The sequence below is a fragment of the Oryctolagus cuniculus genome, chromosome 18, assembly GCF_051225735.1.
Source record: "Oryctolagus cuniculus isolate XC-2025 breed Fujian yellow rabbit chromosome 18, ASM5122573v1, whole genome shotgun sequence".
Classification (NCBI taxonomy): Eukaryota; Metazoa; Chordata; class Mammalia; order Lagomorpha; family Leporidae; genus Oryctolagus; species Oryctolagus cuniculus.
Window position 1 is genome coordinate 2,243,469 of NC_142884.1, and position 18,515 is coordinate 2,261,983.

General features: G+C 44.4%; 1 protein-coding gene across 16 annotated transcripts in view; it reads left to right on the forward strand.

The window, feature by feature from the left end:
* Positions 1-17,006, forward strand: part of PEG3 (paternally expressed 3) — a 34,005-nt gene extending 16,999 nt beyond the window's left edge. For 12 of the 16 annotated variants that reach the window (XM_089319914.1, XM_017338528.4, XM_051837179.3 and 9 more), the window contains 7 exons: positions 185-664; positions 1,246-1,335; positions 2,387-2,494; positions 4,273-4,376; positions 8,054-8,156; positions 8,906-8,998; positions 9,165-17,006. In XM_089319914.1, the coding sequence (XP_089176040.1) occupies positions 271-664; positions 1,246-1,335; positions 2,387-2,494; positions 4,273-4,376; positions 8,054-8,156; positions 8,906-8,998; positions 9,165-13,429 (5,157 nt within the window). In that variant the 5' untranslated portion in view covers positions 185-270 and the 3' untranslated portion in view covers positions 13,430-17,006. The remainder of the gene's footprint in view (positions 1-184; positions 665-1,245; positions 1,336-2,386; positions 2,495-4,272; positions 4,377-8,053; positions 8,157-8,905; positions 8,999-9,164) is intronic. The other 4 variants (XM_051837193.3, XM_051837197.3, XM_008250223.5 and 1 more) reach the window with 2 other exon arrangements.
* The last annotated feature ends 1,509 nt before the right edge of the window (positions 17,007-18,515 follow it).

An 18,515-nucleotide genomic window follows, 5' to 3' on the forward strand; every position in this document is an offset into this window, starting at 1 on the left:
TGCTAAAGCCAACTTTTTGTAGTTTGTGTGTGTGTGAGTGTGTGTGTGTGTGCGTTTGTGTGTCTATTTACTGGGGGATTTCCACATTCCAGAACATTGTTGATGCCCCTGGTAGGGTAGCCCCACCCCTTGCTGCCTGGTCCTCAACTTCTGGGACATGTGTATATCTCCTTACGATCTACAGGTCCCTGAGTACTGACTGTCACAGGCTGCTGCGTCTTTCCTGTTGACTCATGTTTGATTCCTCCAGTGAAAATTTTACTTACAAAAATGCTGCCTCCAAAGCCCTTGTCTGCTACAAAACCTAAGAAGTTCTGGGCCCCAAATCTGTATGAGCTAGACAGTGACTTGACTAAGGAGCCGGATGCCATCGTAGGAGAAGGCCCAACTGACTCTGAATTCTTTCATCAGAGGTTTCGGAACTTACTCTATGTGGAATTTGTTGGGCCTCGGAAGACACTGATCAAACTCCGAAACCTCTGCCTCGATTGGTTGCAGCCGGATACTCGCACCAAGGAGGAGATCATCGAGCTCTTAGTCCTTGAGCAGTACCTGACCATCATCCCTGAAAAGCTTAAGCCTTGGGTGCGAGCAAAAAAGCCAGAGAACTGTGAGAAACTTGTCACTCTGCTGGAGAATTACAAGGAGATGTACCAGCCAGAAGGTGAGATACTCCAGAGGGTGATGCAGGGGGCACAGGTGGCCAGCTCAGTGGTCTCTGCCTCAGCACTGCTGACAGACGTTCTGGGACAGTCAGTGTCTGACTTCAGGTGGAGAATGGAGGCTGTCCTTTGCGCCATGGGATGTTGAATCTCATCCATGGCCTCCCCAAACTGATTATCACCACCAAATGTGTCATCTTGCCTGGTGAAGTGTCCCCTGGGGTCAAACCCTGGCTAAGAACTACTGCCTACATCCGCAGAGGGGCAAAGACCTTTCTGTGGAAGGGCTTCTGTTAGGAAGAGAACCCTCCCCTTAACTTGCCTGTGTTAAACTGCCCCCAAGAAATGGGCTATAGGCCTTTGTTGTCTGGAGGTGAGGTGTGTGTGGCTACAGCCACGGTCTGTGCCCAGTCTTTAAGTGGAAAGAGAGATTGGAAGCTATTAAGTGGGTTTAAACTGAGAAACTACAGGGTCCGATGACTCCAGCTAATGGGCAGTAGGGAGTTCGGGAATTGGAAGAAGCTATTGGTGAGAATATGGGCTAGAGATGTGAAGGTGTTAAGTTGGTGTCTGGTGTCCTCAGACGACAACAACAGTGACATACCCAGTGACGATGACATGAGCCGAAATGGAGGAGAAACCCCACCACCTCGCTCGGAGCACTCTTTCAGCAGTGAGTAACCAGTTGTGCCAGTCATGTCACCAGTGGTTGTGGGGAGGCGTTTTCAGGTGCTGTGTTATATGGAGGCACATGGACTCTGAGGCCTCGGTGACCCAGATCAGGTCATGTCAGTCAGAGGTCTAAGGGGAGGGTAAGTAAATTAAGACATTTTTGTATAAAAACAAACACCAATAGGTGGAGTGAAATGCAGGATGATTTCTTTTTAATTTTAAAGATTTATTTATTTGAAAGGTGTAGTGATGGAGAGGTCTTCCATCTGCTGCTTTACTACACAAAATGCCTACAACAGCTGAGGCTAGGCTACACTGATGGCAGGAGCCCAGAACTCTATCCAGGTGTCCTATGTAGGTGACAGGGACCCAAGTACTCGGGCCACCATCCACTTGCCTTACCAGGTGCGTTAGCAGAATGCTGAATCAGAAGTGGAGTAGCTGAGACTTAAACGAGCTTTCTGATATGAGATGCTATGTTCAAAGCAGAGGCTTAACCCATTGTGTCACAACACCTGCCCTTGCAGGACTTTCTGTAATGATAAAGTTACACCTTGGGATTTGCAGCAGGCTGCTTTGGAGCTATGCCCTCAGCCTCCCCAGCAGGGTTCCTTAAAGTTACTTCCATGAACTTTTTAAGGGAACATTGCTTTTGAGGAAGGTATATGTCTTGTGTTCTTAGATTTTCTTTGTAGTAGAATAACATTCATTATAAGGTGGGTTTGTGTGAGCTGGATAGTAGAGGGTCTGCAGTCTATTCCTGAATTTAGACTCAATCACTTAGGAAGTAACAAACCAGCAGAGGTTCTGAAAGGGAGCTCGCATTTGAAGTTCCCAAACCAATCCCCACTTGAGTGAAGCCTCCAGAAACTGTTGCTGATATAGTGTAGGGAAGAGGCTTGACCTAGCCCTAGAGTCTGGAACCTTGAGTTTGGATCCATCTTGCGGAAGAAGTAAGGATAGTATCCCTTTCTCAGTAGAAATGTGCACAGAGAGGGATAACAGACACATCTACATACAATGTCAACTACTCAAATGTCTGACCTGCTCAGGTGATCGGGATCAGGACCATGACTGGGATCAGGACTGGAACAGGAGGGGCAGAAGCAGAAATGTAGAACCTCGAGACCGCTGGTCATACCCCAGGAATCCTAGAAGCAGTAAGTCACCTGTGTCATGTTCTCAGTTTGGAGGGGAACACGGTGGGGCCCTTCCAAGTCTCTGCCCCTCAATTTGGATTCTATGCCAGTGTGCTCAAAACTTGGTCTAAGACTTCCATACTGTAGTCTCATCTATGCAGGTTTTTTTTCCCATATATACCTTTTTTCACCTATATTACTCTACCATTATTTTTCTTAAGCTGACACTTTTTTGAGAGGCAGAGAGAGTTAGTTCTTATCTGTTCTACACTTCAAATACCCATAGTAGCCAAGGGGTGAGCCAAGCCTAAGCCAGGAGCTAGGAACCCAATCTGGGTCTCCAACATGGTTGCAGGTACCCAACTACTTGAGCCATCTCTTGGTGCCTTTCAGGTTGTACATTAGTAGGAAGCTAGAATCAGGAGCCAGAGTGAGGACTTGGACCCAGGCACTCTGATATGGGATGGGACATCATCCTAAGTGGCATCATAACCTCCAGGTCAAATGTTCATCCCACATTTTTTCTTCTCTTTACTAGAAGTTTCTGTATAAGAGTGCTACTACAAAAATTAAAGACTAGTATAAATCACCATAGGTAGAAGGTGTAATGAAATTGTTATATTAACTTATAAGTCTATAATAGCTTCATATCAAAACGTTATATATACCTAATGAGAACCTCTTAGGACATTCTCAGATTACCCTTCTTACCATACTAGTTTTCAGAATAAAATACTGTTAGATTTTTGAGTATTCTGTTCTTGAATGTATTTTTGCTCAAATAAAAGTTTTAGTACTTTATTTTTATTTATTTTTTGACAGGCAGAGTTAGACACTGAGAGAGAGAGAGACAGAGAGAAAGGTCTTCCTTCCATTCATTCACTCCCCAAATGACCGCCACGGCCGACACTGCACCGATCTGAAGTCAGGAGCCAGGTGCTTACTCCTGGTCTCCCATGGGGTGCAGAGGCCCAAGCACTTGGGCCATCCTCCACTGCACTCCTGGGCCACAGCAGAGAGCTGGACTGGAAGAGGTGCAACCGGGACAGAACTACCGCCCCAACAGGGACTAGTACCCGGCACTCCAACTGGGACTAGAACCCGGGGTGCCGGCGCCGCAGGCAGAGGATTAGCCCAGTGAGCCACAACGCCAGCCAAAGTTTTAGTACTTTTAAAAAAGTTTAAAAAGCAATGAAAAATAAACACATCATAACAATGTGAACTAAGTTGCCTGTTTTCTGATTGCACCTCTGTGTGCAAGTGTTAGGAAAGTGGTGCATCTGAGTGCCTGACTTGAGGCTTTCTTATTTGTGTGAAGAGAGCTGGGAAAGAACCAGCAGTCGTCATGTCAGTGTGTTGTTGATAATGTATACTCTCAAAATCATCTCTTGTTCTTTCTAGGCGTGGAGGATGCTGCAGTAGGTAGTGGGCCCTCTAAAATTGTGGTTTAGCAGTAATTCATGATGCTGTAAGTGCTGTACAGAGCAGTAAACCCTGCATGGTGAAGCTTCTGATCCCCTGTCCACGCCACAGTTGAGGAGACTGAGGATCAGTAACTGAAATATAGGGTTAGTGGGCACTATGCCGAGACCCACCCTTATGTCAGGGCAGCCTGCGAGAGTACAAACAGAAGGATGAGGGGAGACCCTGGCTCTGCCCTGGCTCTGCCCTGGCTCTAGAATGTTCTGGGGCTGCTGGGTGATGCACACGCACGCATACACACTGGGTTCAGGGAAAATGTGGGAACCACCAGGTTGGGCTAGGCCTTGCTTTCTCTCATTGCCCTTTTCTCTGCCTAGGGCTGCTTCAGCGAGATCTTTCCCTTCCTGTGATGGCAAAAACAAGTTTTGAAATGGAGAGAGAAGATGACAGGGACTCGATGGATTATGAGCCCCCATCCCAGGTATGCTCTGGTTTCCTCTCTTTCTGGAGATGCCATCCTCATTTCATGGCAAAGATGCCTTTCTTCCCCAGGTGATGTGTTCATCTGTCCCCTAAAGTCCCACGCAAGGCAAAGGGCCCCTGTTTGCTCCCTGTAAGGAGAATAGGGCCCATCCCTGTCCTTAACAAGTGTTAAGCAGCCGAGGTTGCTGCTGCCTGTTTTCTGATTGATTCATTCATGTAAAAGTCAGGCAGTCTTACCCCCTCGGTATAGGTATCACTAGGTAGATTTATTTATTTATTTATTTGAAAGGCAGAGTTGGTTATTGCCTAGGAAAAGGGTAGCAGAGTGATTCTGGAGATCTTTCTGGTCCTCAGGAGAAAGCCAAGAAAGATACAGGGCTGCAAATAGACTTGCCAGGGAGCGCAAAGGCTCTGGAGCTGACAAGAGCTAGGCTTGAAGCCTGACCCTGCCACTTGCTATGTGTGTGGCCTTGGACCAATCACTTGACTAAGCTGAATCCTCAATTTCCTCATCTGTAAAATGGATGTAGTGATTGCCTCCCAGGACTACTGTGAGGAGTCAGTGAAATTCACACACACATAAACAGTGCTACTGTGCTGCCTGACACATGGGAGGCACGTTGTGAGTCTTACTGGTTATGGCAGCCATTAAGAGGCAGTGTAGGAGGGGGAGCTAGGTGAAGGAAACCAGGCTGTGAGATTTGAGCTGGTCCTTAAAGAAGGAGGAGAGGAGTCTTTGACACAGCAAAGTCTGCAGGAAGATCCTGGTGCCAAGGGGACTCAGCAATAAGAGAGGAGCCGGTTAAGTATCTGTCCCCTACTTCAGACATTTGGCCTGGACATGAGTAGAGCAGTGACCACGGTAGATTGGATCTTGGCCCTGAGGAGCTTTTGACGGGTGCACAAATAAATATGCGTGTCCTGGATATAACTGCTGGTTGTTCTGAGTGCTAGAGGAAAAGTAGGGGGTTAACAAGAAAATGTAGCAGGGATTTTGGTTTGGATTGAAAGACAATGCCTTCAGGGCAATAACACTTGATATGCCATGGACGAAGAGTGAACTGGGTTAGCTGTTAGAGTGAAGAAGACCTCAGGCATTAGGGAGAGTCTGGCACAGCCTCTGGAGCAGAACTGGACAAAGGCCAGGCTGGCTGGGCCACCAAGGGAGGAGGTGGGAGATGAAGAGAGGCATGGGCAAGCCTGGTCACTAGTGTCTTGGTAGTTGGACTTTGTCTTGTTTTGCTTTTTAAATGATGTTCTTTGGCAATATATGAAAAATTGGCAACCAAGCAAGTCTCATGTCTGCATAGTCCAAAAGCCTGGAAGTTGCTGATGCCTACTAATTGAGCATAGTAGAAACAGCAGCGGCAGATGACAAAAAGTACATTGTGCGAGTATACAAATCAAATTTTTCTGATCATCCTTTGGCATCATGTGTAAATCTCTTTAAGTGTTCATTTGTGTAGGTCATGCTGTGAAGATTACATTGTGCAGAGCAACATCTCTTCCAGTCAGACTTGCTTGTAGCTGTTAATTACAAACACCCAGTGAACAACTGTTTTAATGCTACCTGCATGCATAGTTATTTAATTTTAAGTCAGAGCATCCTCTATTCTTTCACAGGGGAAATGTAGTTCAGAATTTTAAAAAAAATTTGTTTATTTCTCTCTGTCTCTCTCACTGTCTATAACTCTACCTTCAAATAAAAAAAGATTTATTTATTTATTTGAAAGGCAGAGTTGCAGAGAGGCAGAGGCAGAGAGGGAGAAAGAGAGGGACCTTCCATCCACTGGTTTACTCCCTATATGGCTACAATGGCCAGAGCTGTGTTGATACGAAGCCAGGAGCTTCTTCTGGGTCTCCCAGAAGGACTTGGGCCTTCTACTGCTTTCCCAGGCCATAGCAGAGAGCTCCTCCTGAAGAGGAGCAGCCAGGACTCGAACCAGTACCCATGGGATGCCGGCAGTTCAGGTGGCAGCTTTACTCGCTATGCCACAGTGCTGGCCCCCCCTCCCAAGTTCTTGATTTCATTTAATGTAAAGTTCTGGGTTCTGAGTTCCTCTGAGAAGAACACAAACAAACTTGTGCATCCACCCACTCTTTGAGTCCTCATAAAAAGCAAGTGCCGAGTCCTCAGGAGGCACTGTTACCAGCCTGAATGCAATGCTTCTGCTCCTGTGGATCCTGCCCTCTGGTAAGAGGAGACAGGCTCATTGTGAAATGCAGCTTGGCTTCATGAGATGATATTTGTGCCATCACAGTGGCTCCTGAGTTTTTGTAGCTTGTTTATTGACCCAGAAATTAGCTCTAACCTTGAAAGAACTTCATTTCTGAAACTGCTTCATTTTCTTGCCCTTCCTAGTTTCTGCTGTTGTTTTTGCTATTTAATGCCTGGATTTTTGTATTTGCATAAATGAGGCTTCCTTATGAAACCATGATGCCTGTGCCTCTTGTTCGTTCTCAATTAGAGATGCATCTTATTCTGCACATATTGTGGGGTTGTGGTTTTTTGCTACATTTTTTTCATGTTACTATAACATACACCCCACTTTGCAGCTATAGAACTAGAGTAAATTTAGTATCACAACATCTGTATTTTCTTTATATAATCTTTCTTAAAACTTAAACAGCACATTACATTGCAGAAAATTTTAACCCATGATATTGCAAGAGAGATGCTCCTATTTCTGTTTTCACAGATGAAGAACCTGAGGCTCAGAAAGATTTCTGTTCCCAAGGTTGCACTGCCCTTAAATAGTGTGATCCTCCTTTGGCCCTAGAATTCTTTCCAGCTCCAAAGCCTGTGGGCTTCCCGTGGCACCATCTCCTTCCTCAAGTCTCTTTCCCAGCCTCAGTGCCATCCTCCCCCGGACCACAACTCACCAAAATCAGGGATAAGTGCAGCCCTGCACCAAGAGCCCTTAGGATCCTGCAGAGCAGGCTATTCTTAGTAATGTGTGGAATTTTCAATTTCTGTGTTATGGAAATATCTATTAAAAACAGAAAGGGCAGTTATAAAATAAAGGCCCTTGGTGCTTACGGTTATTCTTGGGTTATTTTGAAATTTATACCCTAGAAGGACCTACAGTTTACTCATTCTATGCAGTAGAGGATTGTGGAGGGAAGTTTAAAACACATATCTGTCCATACGTCTGTTTAATTGCATCTTCTTTCTGTTCCCTAAGTATCCCTTACGTGTTTGAGATTTAATGATTTAAGTTTTCCTACCAATCTCCTTCTGTAGGTGCCATAATCTCACCTTCTGCCTAGGGCCCCCATCGGAGGTCCTCTGAAAAAACCTTCGCTCACTGTTCAGGCCTATCCTGAGCTGTCCCTCTATGAAACCCATTTAGCACTTATTATCTGTACCCCAATTTACTGTTTATTGTTCTCTAATTGTTTCACGAGTCTTTTCTCTCCAACCAAATTATAAGCTGCATGAGGGCAAGGAATATGTGTCATGCGTCTTTGGGATCTGCCTCAGAGTGTAGCGCCAAGGTAGGTACGATGTAGGCCCCTAGTAACACTTGACTTGGATCACTCAGAACCCCAAATCCTGTGAGCACTTCCTATATAACTTTATATATGTAGCTCCCATGTCGCCAACATTTTTCTTTTCTCTTTGGACAATCATGAGCATAGACTCCACTTAGAGGTATGTGTTTGCTATTTTAGGATGTTGAGTCATACCAGAATGTCATGGACCTTAACGAGGACAGGAAACCTCAGAATCCAATCCAGGATAACATGGAGAACTACCGAAAGCTGCTGTCTCTGGGTAACTAGCTGATTCTAACATTTACTTCCTGCCCAGTCACTGGAGCATTTTGTCACCTTGTTCTTTTCAAGCTTCAGGATGTTAAGAATCCATGTTAATGTATTTAGACTTGAAATATAGTTAGGAGCCTTTGAAAATTTTCAACAAGGAAGTCAATGATGAGGTGAATTTTGAAGAAATTTCTCTGACTTTGGGTGAGGAATATATTGTATAGGGTTTGAGCAAACAGGGTGATGACTCTTGCCACAAGAGTTGATACTTTTTCTAGAGTTGTGACAGTGAAGAATTTTAAACACACAGTTAAAATGAGCTCCTGAGCTCCTGTGTGTACTCCCCAGAAAGACATCTAGCCCAAATTGGCAGTAGATAGTTGGCTATGCAGGTCTAAGGCTGCAAAGCCTCGAGGAGCTCCATTTTTAAGACAGCAGGTAGAAAAAGAATAGTCAAGAGGTAGGAGGAAAACCATGGAGGCCAGTGAAAAAGTATATTAAGACTTAAGAAGTACTAATGAGAAGGAAAAGTAAATGAAGATGCATTGAATTCAGGATTACTTCTGGTCTGTGTACCAATTTCTAGGTAGAATCAGGAGAATTAGTTAAAATGCAGAATACCAGGTTAAGGAATGGATCTTATGAAAGGCATCCAAACGTTGGACATGGGCTAGTGGCTCAAAGAAAGACAGAGATCAGTTTATGGTGATGAGTCTTGGTCCCTAACTTGAGCCATCATATTGTTTTGTGTGTGACCAGGAGTGCAGCTTGCTGAAGATGATGGCCACTCCCACATGACGCAAGGCCACTCCTCAAGGTCCAAGAGAAGTGCCTACCCAAGCACCAGTCGAGGTAAGCACTACACATCCTACACATGAGCCACACAACCAGTGAGATACATACCAAGGAACCTACATTTTACATTCCCCAACATTACAGAAATTGTTCTCCAAGTTCTGGTGTCATTTTATATAAGTTTGGGGACTAGGGGATATTTATATTTGGGGTTTCTTTCTAGGCCTGAAAACTATTCCTGAAGCCAAAAAATCAACCCACCGGCGTGGAATTTGTGAAGATGAATCTTCCCATGGGGTGATAATGGAGAAATTCATCAAGGACGTGTCACGAGCCTCCAAATCAGGAAGAGCAAGAGAGTCAACTGATCGTCCACAGAGGTTCCCCAGGATGTCAGATGAAAGCTGGAAGGATGTTTCCTTCACCAAGAGGGAATCAGTGATTCAGGAGAGGGGTTATGAAGGGAATGAATTTAGGGGAGGTTTTAGATTTAACTCAAACCTTGTGTCTAGAAGGAGAGTTCTTGAAAGAAAAAGGCGCTATCACTTTGACACGGATGGGAAGGGCTCGACTTGGGATCAGAGGGCCAGGAAGAAGCCCTTTGAATGCGGTAGTGAGATGAGAAAAGCTCTGAGCATGAGCAGCCTGAGCAGCATCAGCTCCTCGTCCTTCTCTGGGTCGCAGCCAGCTGACTTTGGAGCAATGCCGTATGTGTGTGATGAGTGTGGGAGGTCATTCAGCGTCATCTCAGAGTTTGTTGAGCACCAGATCATGCACACTAGAGAGAACCTGTATGAGTATGGCGAATCCTTTATTCACAGTGTGGCTGTCAGTGAGGTTCAGAAAAGCCAGGCTGGAGGGAAACGCTTTGAGTGTAAGGAATGTGGGGAAACTTTCAATAAGAGCGCCACTCTGGCTGAGCACCGGAAAATTCATGCTAGAGAGTATCTTGCAGAAAGTAATGATCAGGAATATGAGGAGGCCTTTATGCCTAGCCCAACCTTCAGTGAGCTTCAGAAGATCTATGGCAAAGACAAATTCTATGAGTGCAAAGTGTGTAAGGAAACCTTCCTTCATAGCTCTGCCTTAATTGAGCATCAGAAAACCCATGGTAGAGGGAACTTCAGTGATGACAAAGATAATGAGCGTGAGCACCAGCGTGAGCATGAGCGTGGAGAAGCCTTTATGCCCAGCTCAGCCTTTAATGAGTTTCAGAAAATGTATGGTAAAGAGAAAATCTATGAATGTAAAGTGTGTGGGGAGACCTTCCTTCATAGCTCTTCTCTGAGAGAACATCAGAAAATCCATACTAGAGGAAACCCATTTGAAAACAAGGGTAAAATATGTGAGGAAACCTTTATTCCTGGTCAGTCTTTTAAAAGGCGTCAGAAAACTTACACTAAGGAGAAGCTATATGACTTTACAGATGGCAGGGATGCCTTTCTGAGCTCAGACATCAGTGAGCATCAGAAAATTCATTCTCGAAAGAACCTCTTTGAAAGCAGAGGGTATGAGAAACCTGTCATTCATAACATGCCCTTCACAGAATCTCAGAAGAGCCATACTATAACAAGACCACCTGAAAATGAAGAGGAGGAGAAGGCATTCACTATCAGCTCTAACCCCAGTGGGAACCAGAAATTTCCCCTGAGAGAAAATGTCTATGAGAGGAAACCATATGAGAGGTCAGTTATTCATAGCTTAGCCTCTACGGCAGCTCAGAGAAGCTACATTGCAGTGGGGCCCAGTAAACTGAAAGTGATTGCAGAGTCTACCTTTCAGAGCTCAAATGTTATCAGCTATCAGAAAATCCGCACAGGAGGGAACACCTATGAAGGAAAAGAATACAAGAGATCTGTAATCCACAGCTTGGCTGCTCCCAGGCCTCTGAAACGTCACATTGTAAGTGATCTGGGTGGATGTGATGAGAGAGGAGAATCTTCCATTTATATCTCAGACCTTAGTAATAAGCGACAGAAGATTCCTGCCAGAGAGAACCCTTATGAAAGTGATGTGAATAACAGTCATGAGGACTCTGTTTTACAGAGTGTATCCTATGTCAGACCTCAAAAAAGCCTTGCTGGAGAGGGATCTAGTGAATTGAAACAGGATGGCGAATTTTCTGTCCCAAGCTCAAGTGTCCGCCAACACCAGAAAGCTCGTGCTAAAAAGAAGTACATTGAGCATAGGAGCAATGAGACCTCTGTAATCCATTCCCTACCTTTTGGGGAACTGCAGCGAATTCGCCCTAGAGAAAGGCTCTATGAGTGTCAGGAGTGTGGTGAGTCCTTTGCTCGTATCTCTGACCTCACTGAGCACCAGAAGATTCACGATAGAGAGAAGCCCTCTGGAAGTAAAAACTATGAACAGTCTGTCATTCGCAGCTTGGCCCCTACTGATCCTCAGACAAGTTATGCCCAAGAGCAATATGCTGAAGAACAAGCACGCAATGAATTTAAGTTCAGGCAATGCTTTACTAACAGCAACAACCTTAGTACACATCAGAAAATCTATGCTCAAGAGAAGTCCCATGGTGAGGAGCCCCGTGGTGAGGAGCCCCGTGGCAAAGAACCCCATGGAGAGGAGACCCATGGTGAACAGACCCCTGAGGAGATGAATCCTGAGGAGGAGACCCGTGGCCAGGAGACACCTGAGGAGGAGACCCGTGGCCAGGAGACACCTGGCGAGGAAACCCGTGGCCAGGAGACACCTGGCGAGGAAACCCGTGGCCAGGAGACACCTGGCGAGGAAACCCGTGGCCAGGAGACTGCTGGCCAGGAAACCCGTGGTCAGGAGACTCCTGATGAGGAGACCCGTGGTCAGGAGACTCCCGACGAGACCCATGGTGAGGAGACCCATGGCGAGGAGACTCACGGCGAGAAGACACCTGGCGAGGAGACCCGTGGCCAGGAGACTCCTGGCGAGGAGACCCACGGCGAGGAGACAGTTGAAGATGCTGTCATTCAGGGTTCAGACTTGGATGTGCCTCAGAAGGATGACCCTGACAACACAATCTATGAATGTCAGGACTGTGGGCTGGGCTTTGTGGATCTCACAGACCTCACTGACCATCAGAACGTCCACAGCACAAACACAAAATGTCTCGTTGACAGTCGTGAGTACACGCATTCTGTAATTCACACCCATTCCATCAGTGAATATCAGAGAGAGTACACAGGAGAACAGCTCTATGAGTGTCCAAAATGTGGAGAATCTTTTATTCATAGCTCGTTCCTTTTTGAGCATCAGAGAGTCCATGAGCAAGACCAGTTGTATGCCCTGAAGGGATGTGATGATGGTTTTATTTCTCTCTTGCCTGTGAAGCCACGAAGGAATCGGGCTGCAGAGAGGAATCCCGCTCTTGCTGGGTCAGCCATTCGATGCCTTCAGTGTGGACAAGGCTTCATTCATAGCTCTGCCCTTAATGAGCATATGAGACTGCATAGGGAGGATGAGTTACTGGAGCAGAGTGAGATGGCTGAGGAAGCCATCATGTCAGGCCTAGCCCTCACAGAGTTTCAGGGAAGTGAAAGTGAAGAGAAGCTCTTTGAATGTACAATATGTGGAGAATGCTTCTTCACTGCCTCAGAACTTGGGGATCATCACATAAAGGTTCATAAAGATGAGCCTTATGATTATGGGCCCTCCTTCACTCATACCTCATTCCTCACTGAGCCTCTCAAAGGAGCTATACCATTCTATGAATGCAAAGATTGCGGGAAGTCCTTTGTTCATAGCACAGTCCTCACTAAACACAAGGAGCTTCATCCTGAAGAAGATGACGATGACGATGATGATGACAGTGCCCAGGCAGTTGAAGCTAATGTCATCGTTCCACAAGAAGTTCTGCGGATCCAGGGGTCAAATGTAGAGGCTGCGGAGCCAGAGGTGGAGGCTGCGGAGCCGGAAGTGGAGGCTGCTGAGCCAGAGGTGGAGGCTGCTGAGCCAAATGGAGAAGCTGAGGGGCCAGATGGAGAAGCTGCAGAGCCAAATGGAGAGGCTGAGCAGCCAAATGGAGAGGCTGGAGAAGCTGAGCAACCCGAGGGAGATGCTGACGAGCCAGACGGGGTAGGGATTGAAGACCCAGAAGAAAGAGTGGAGGAGCCAGAGGGGGATGCTGATGAGCCTGACGGTGCAGGGGTTGAAGACCCGGAAGAGGAAGGTGAAGATCAAGAGATTGAGATTGAAGAACCATACTACAACTGCCAGGAGTGCACAGAAACCTTTACTTCCAGTGCAGCATTTGGTGAGCACCTGAAAACTCACGCCAGTGTGATCGTATTTGAGCCTGCAGATGCCTTTGGAGAGTGCTCTGGCTACATTGAACGCGCCAGCACCAGCACCAGCACCAGCACCAGCACCAGCACCAGCACCAGCGCAGGTGGGGCCGATCAGGCTGACGAGAAGTACTTCAAATGTGATGTCTGTGGGCAGCTCTTCAATGACCGCCTGTCCCTTGCTAGACACCAGAACACTCACACTGGCTGAGTGTGAAGGCTGGAAAACCTTCACCTAGAACTTGAACCTTATCACACCACAGAGTATTCAGACCAACCTATAATAACCTCAGTATGAAACTTACCTTAGTATAGAGATGACTGACTTAACATCAGATAACTCAGACTGAAAAATGACTGGAGACTTTCAATCTTAGCTCTGCCCAATCAGACATCAGCATTTGCCTGTGGGAGAGCCATAGTACAAAGCTTAACTTTTCATCCAAGTAAGCAGATTGAGGAAAACCCTGAATATTCAAGACCACAGAGATTGCCCCCGACAATTGTAATGCTGCTCTTTTAACCTATATATAATGTTTCCTAGGGTATATATAAAATAGCGAGACGTAGCAAAACAGTGATCACATATATTTGGATTTAATATGATATACAGTTAAAGTTTACTGTGCAAAGGTACCTTACCTGGTACTCTAGTTTTTTTGATTTTTTTCTTTGGAGGAGGAAGAGAGCAACAAATTAGAATATATTTCTAAGTGTCTTAGATCTTCAGAAAGATTTATTGTGCATTATTTGAACACTGTTGGTATCTTTTTGAGTAATCGTGTTTTGTTCCTTACCCTTAATAGTCTTGTGAAGGTGTAGGCATGAAAGATAGCATATCTCTTACCATGCTGTTTGAAAAGAGAAGTGCTTTTAGCTTCTTTCTGCAGCCATTTTGTCTGCACCCACACCTTGGAACCTAACGTGTAAGCCTTTACAACATGAGAATTGGTGTTTCGTGACCCAAATTACACAGTTACCACATTGTATGTACTTTCCAGTGATTCTCATGCAAAAATATTACAAGTTTGTTTCTTGTTTTACTTTGTTTTTAGGCTCAGTGTTTGTTAGATAGTGAATTCATGAAACCTGAACTTTTTCCCTGTAAATCTTACATCTTTGCCTTTAAAGAATGGGTTGCAACCATCACTAGATCACAGTAGTGCCTAATGAAGGTTGAAAACCGCAAGAGAGACTCTTATGCTGTACATAAGGATGCAGGCTAATGACCTCTCATCGCTTCTGCTGTGCGCTTCTGCCTTAAGTGACAAGTAGCAACGTGGCTAGGATCGCCTGTGTGGCGTAGGAATGTGCTGCCACCAATTAGTTTGCACCCTGGGTGCCCAGGAGCTAGTATCCTTAGATCTTTCTATCACTAAACTTGATTGTCCTCTTCTTTACCTGTCAGATCCTTTTACCCCATGTCTAACTTGCATTTTAAAAAAAATTTAAAAACAGAAAACAAAATAAAAAGCTTTCTTTACAGTCAACCCCAGCTTAACATGGACTCAGGTTCCCAGCAGCCTTAATTTGTTTCGTTGTCATCTGTTCCTTTAAGCCCTCCCAAGTATTTCTAAGCTATCCATTAGTGTCATGTTTGTCTGATCGCCTCAGCTTTCTTCTTAATCACAAATTGACCTCATAAGCCTGAGGTTTTGAAAACCCCTGTGTCTTTTTCTGTGGACCACCTGTGCTGTTTTGCTTCCCTTTCCCTCACATAATGGCTATATTAAGAAATTTTTTGGCCTTGAGTTGGCTGAAAAAAAATTTAAAAATTTTGAAAATCTTTAAAAAAAAAAAAGTGGATCTCTAGAGTAAGTGAACAAAAGATAAGTGCAGATAACTTGAGCAAGCAAAATTAAAATAACCCTCTGGGGAGAAATGTGTCTGAATCTTACTCCCCTAGATCTTTAGGATTAGGGCTCACAGGGAGTGTGAAAACTGCAGGGAATGCCAAAGTCTAGGGAGATTGTGGAAATGAGCAAGAAGCAACAATGACTAAACCAAAGAAGGGAGTCCTAACGTTTCACCAGACCTAGGAGGGAGAGGAGACAGACAAAAGAAAACACCAGCAGCAAGGGTCAGAGGGCCAGGTTAGTGGGAATGAACTGAGTGGGGTGTCCTGGGCACTTTGGAAGAAGGGACGTTTCTGGTGGTGTGATGTACGTGAGGGCCAGCTGCATAAGAAGACCAAGGTTGGGACAAACATCTGGGGAAATGGGGAGTGAGGCACTGCGTTGGAAGAGGACTCTGGAAAAGGGAGTCAGTGTTGATACCGTGAGTTAAGCTTGGTAGGTTCAATAGTGTTGGCAGTGTTGATCAGTAGACCCTTTTCAGAAAGTCACTTGCCAAGAAGTCAGTGTGTCCATTCCAGCCTTAGGTTAATGAGAAATTAGGAACAACTTAAATGCCAAACAATAGGGGAATGATTAAGTAAATGTGTCCTTGGACTCTTATGCAGCTGTTTAAAAATGATAATCATGAAGAATTATGTAGCAGTGTAGAAATATATTTACAGGAATAGTAAGTGGAGAAAGCAGGACACAAAATTATATTTATACTACAATTATAACTGTTTAAAAATGTATGCTTATAGTCAAAAGCTGTTGTGTTATTGTAGGCTTATAGTTGAGCATTATTTTCTTAAATTCCTTGAATGTTCTTTATGGTAGTGTTACTAAAAAGTTTATGATCATGTTTCCATTGTGAACACAATTTGAACTAATTATCAAAATTCAGAAAAATTGGAGGAAAAAATTTCATATCGCCACCATCCAAAGGCAGTTACACTCTGCAGCATCTTGTTTATTCTAGTTTCTGTGCACAGGTTTATGATTATAACTGTGTCAAATATGTATTCAAAAGAGCTGTTAACCTTTGTAGAATTATCGTTAAATACTTTAATCTCAATTTTTTTCAAATGTTCTTTATAGTAGTATCCTGATAACAAAGCTTATTATGTATGTCTTTAACACAAGCATAATAGATACCCAGAGGAAAAATTAGAAAACACAGTAAAATTAGAAGAAAAAGAAATTCACCCATGTTCCCAACACCCAACAACTACTGTTAAAATCTTGATCTATTTCCTCCATCTTGTTAAAGTGCACAAGCTTGTGATTCTAACAGTGTTAAATATGTGTACGTAAAGTCTAAAATGAAAAGAAATGTGGAAAATAATTAAAACAGTATTACCATTATGGGATTATGGTTAAATATTTTGTCTCAAATTCCTTGAATAATCTTTGGTGTTTCGGTAGTAAATTTTATGTATGTAATTTTCCATTGCAAATATAATACATACTCATAGAAAATCTTGGCAAATTCAGCAAAGTAGAAGAAAATTCACCCATATTACCAACACCCAGAATCAACTATTGTTAACATTGTGACCTGTGAACCAGTCTGTGATTATTAGGGTGTTAATGACAAGTATGTGTATCAAAGATGGGAAGAAATATGGAAAATAAAAAAATAGTTGTGTGGTTGTGGGATTATAGTTAAGTATTTCGTCTTCAGTTTCCTTGGGTGGTCTTTATAATTGTGTTTTTGTAATCCACCTTTATTAACATGTATTTCCATTATATATGCAGTACGTGTTCATTATAGAAACTTTGAGAAAACGTAGACGAGAAACTCATCCATATTTTCACCAGCCAAAGACCGTGTGCTTAACATCGTGATAGATTTTTTTCATCTTGTTTCTGTGCACAGGTTTTTGGTTTGTTAATATGGTTGTGATTGTTCTATCTGTAATGGTGTCAACAATAAAAATAAAGTGAAAATTATGATATTTCTCAGTCTTTTTTGTCCATATTTAAAGTGTCTGGGATTATTAAATATGGTTTCCTGGGGGCCAGCATTGTGACATAGTGGGTAAAGCTGCTGCCTGTGATGCCGGCATCCCGTATGGGCTCAGTTTTGTGTCTCAGCAGGTCCATCCACTTCTGATTCATCTTCCTGCTAATGGCCTGGGAAGAGTAGTTAGAGATGGCTTGGCTGGTGCCACAGCTCACTTGGCTAATATTCTGCCTTCGGCGCCGGCACCCCAGGTTCTAGTTTCAGTTGGGGCACCAGATTCTGTCCCAGTTGCTCCTCTTCCAGTCCAGCTCTCTGCTGTGGCCTGGGAGTGCAGTGGAGGATGGCCCAAGTGCTTGGGCCCTGCACCTGCATGGGAGATCAGGAGGAAGCACCTGGCTCCTGGTTTCAGATCGGCGTAGCGTGCTGGCCACAGCAGCCATTTGGGGGATGAACCAATGGAAGGAAGACCTTTCTGTCTCTCTCTCTCACTGCCTAACTCTCCCTGTTTAAAAAAAAAAAAGAGATGGCTCAAGTATTCTGGACTCTGCAACCCACATTGGGGACCTGGATGAAGCTCCTGGCTCCTGGCTTGCAGCCATCTGGAGAGTGAATCAGCATATAGAAGATCCCTCTCTCTATCCTCTCTATAATTCTTTCAAATAAATCTTTTTTAAAATAGGGTTTTCTTGCTAAAGTTATAAATTCAAAAAGCTAGTGCCTCCTTAGATCTAAAAAAGTTTGGATTGATACTCTATTTTGAAGTATTGCATATTTCAACAATTATTTCTGAGGGACCTTTTAATACTTCTTGATTCCATTTTTTTTTAAAGATTTATTTATTTGAAAGGCACAGTGACAGAGAGAGGGAGAGATAAGAGTGAGAAAGATCTTCCATCTCTTGAATGGCTACACAGCTGAGGTTGGACCAGGCTGAAGCCAGAAGTCCAGAACTCCATCTGGGTCTCCCACATGGGTGGTAGGGGGCCAAGTACTTGGACTATCATCTGCTGCATTCCCAAGTGCATTAGCATGAAGCTGACTGAGAAGCAGCTTCTGATGTGAGATGCCAGTGTCACAAGTAGAGGCTTAACACTCTCCATCACAATGCTAGCCCCCAATTCCACATTTTTAACTGCACCTAAAAAGTTAGGACATTTATTCCAGTAGTGTTTTTAAACTTGATAATAACCACAGTATATTTTAGTTTTGTGAGTGACAGAAATTTGATCCACTGTTTTACTCCCCAAATGCCTACAACAACTAGGGGTAGGGCAGGGTGAAGGCAAGAGCCAGGAGCAAGATCCCCATCTCCCATGTGGGTGGCAGGGGCCCAAGCACTTGAGCCATCATCTGCTCCTTCCAGGATGCATTAGCAGGAAGGTGGATTGGCAGCAGAGAAGCCAGGCTTAAACCAGGCACTCTGATAAGGGATACTGGCATCCTGAGTGGCAAATCAGCCACTGTACTAAGTGACTGCCCAAGGGTTTTTTTTTTTT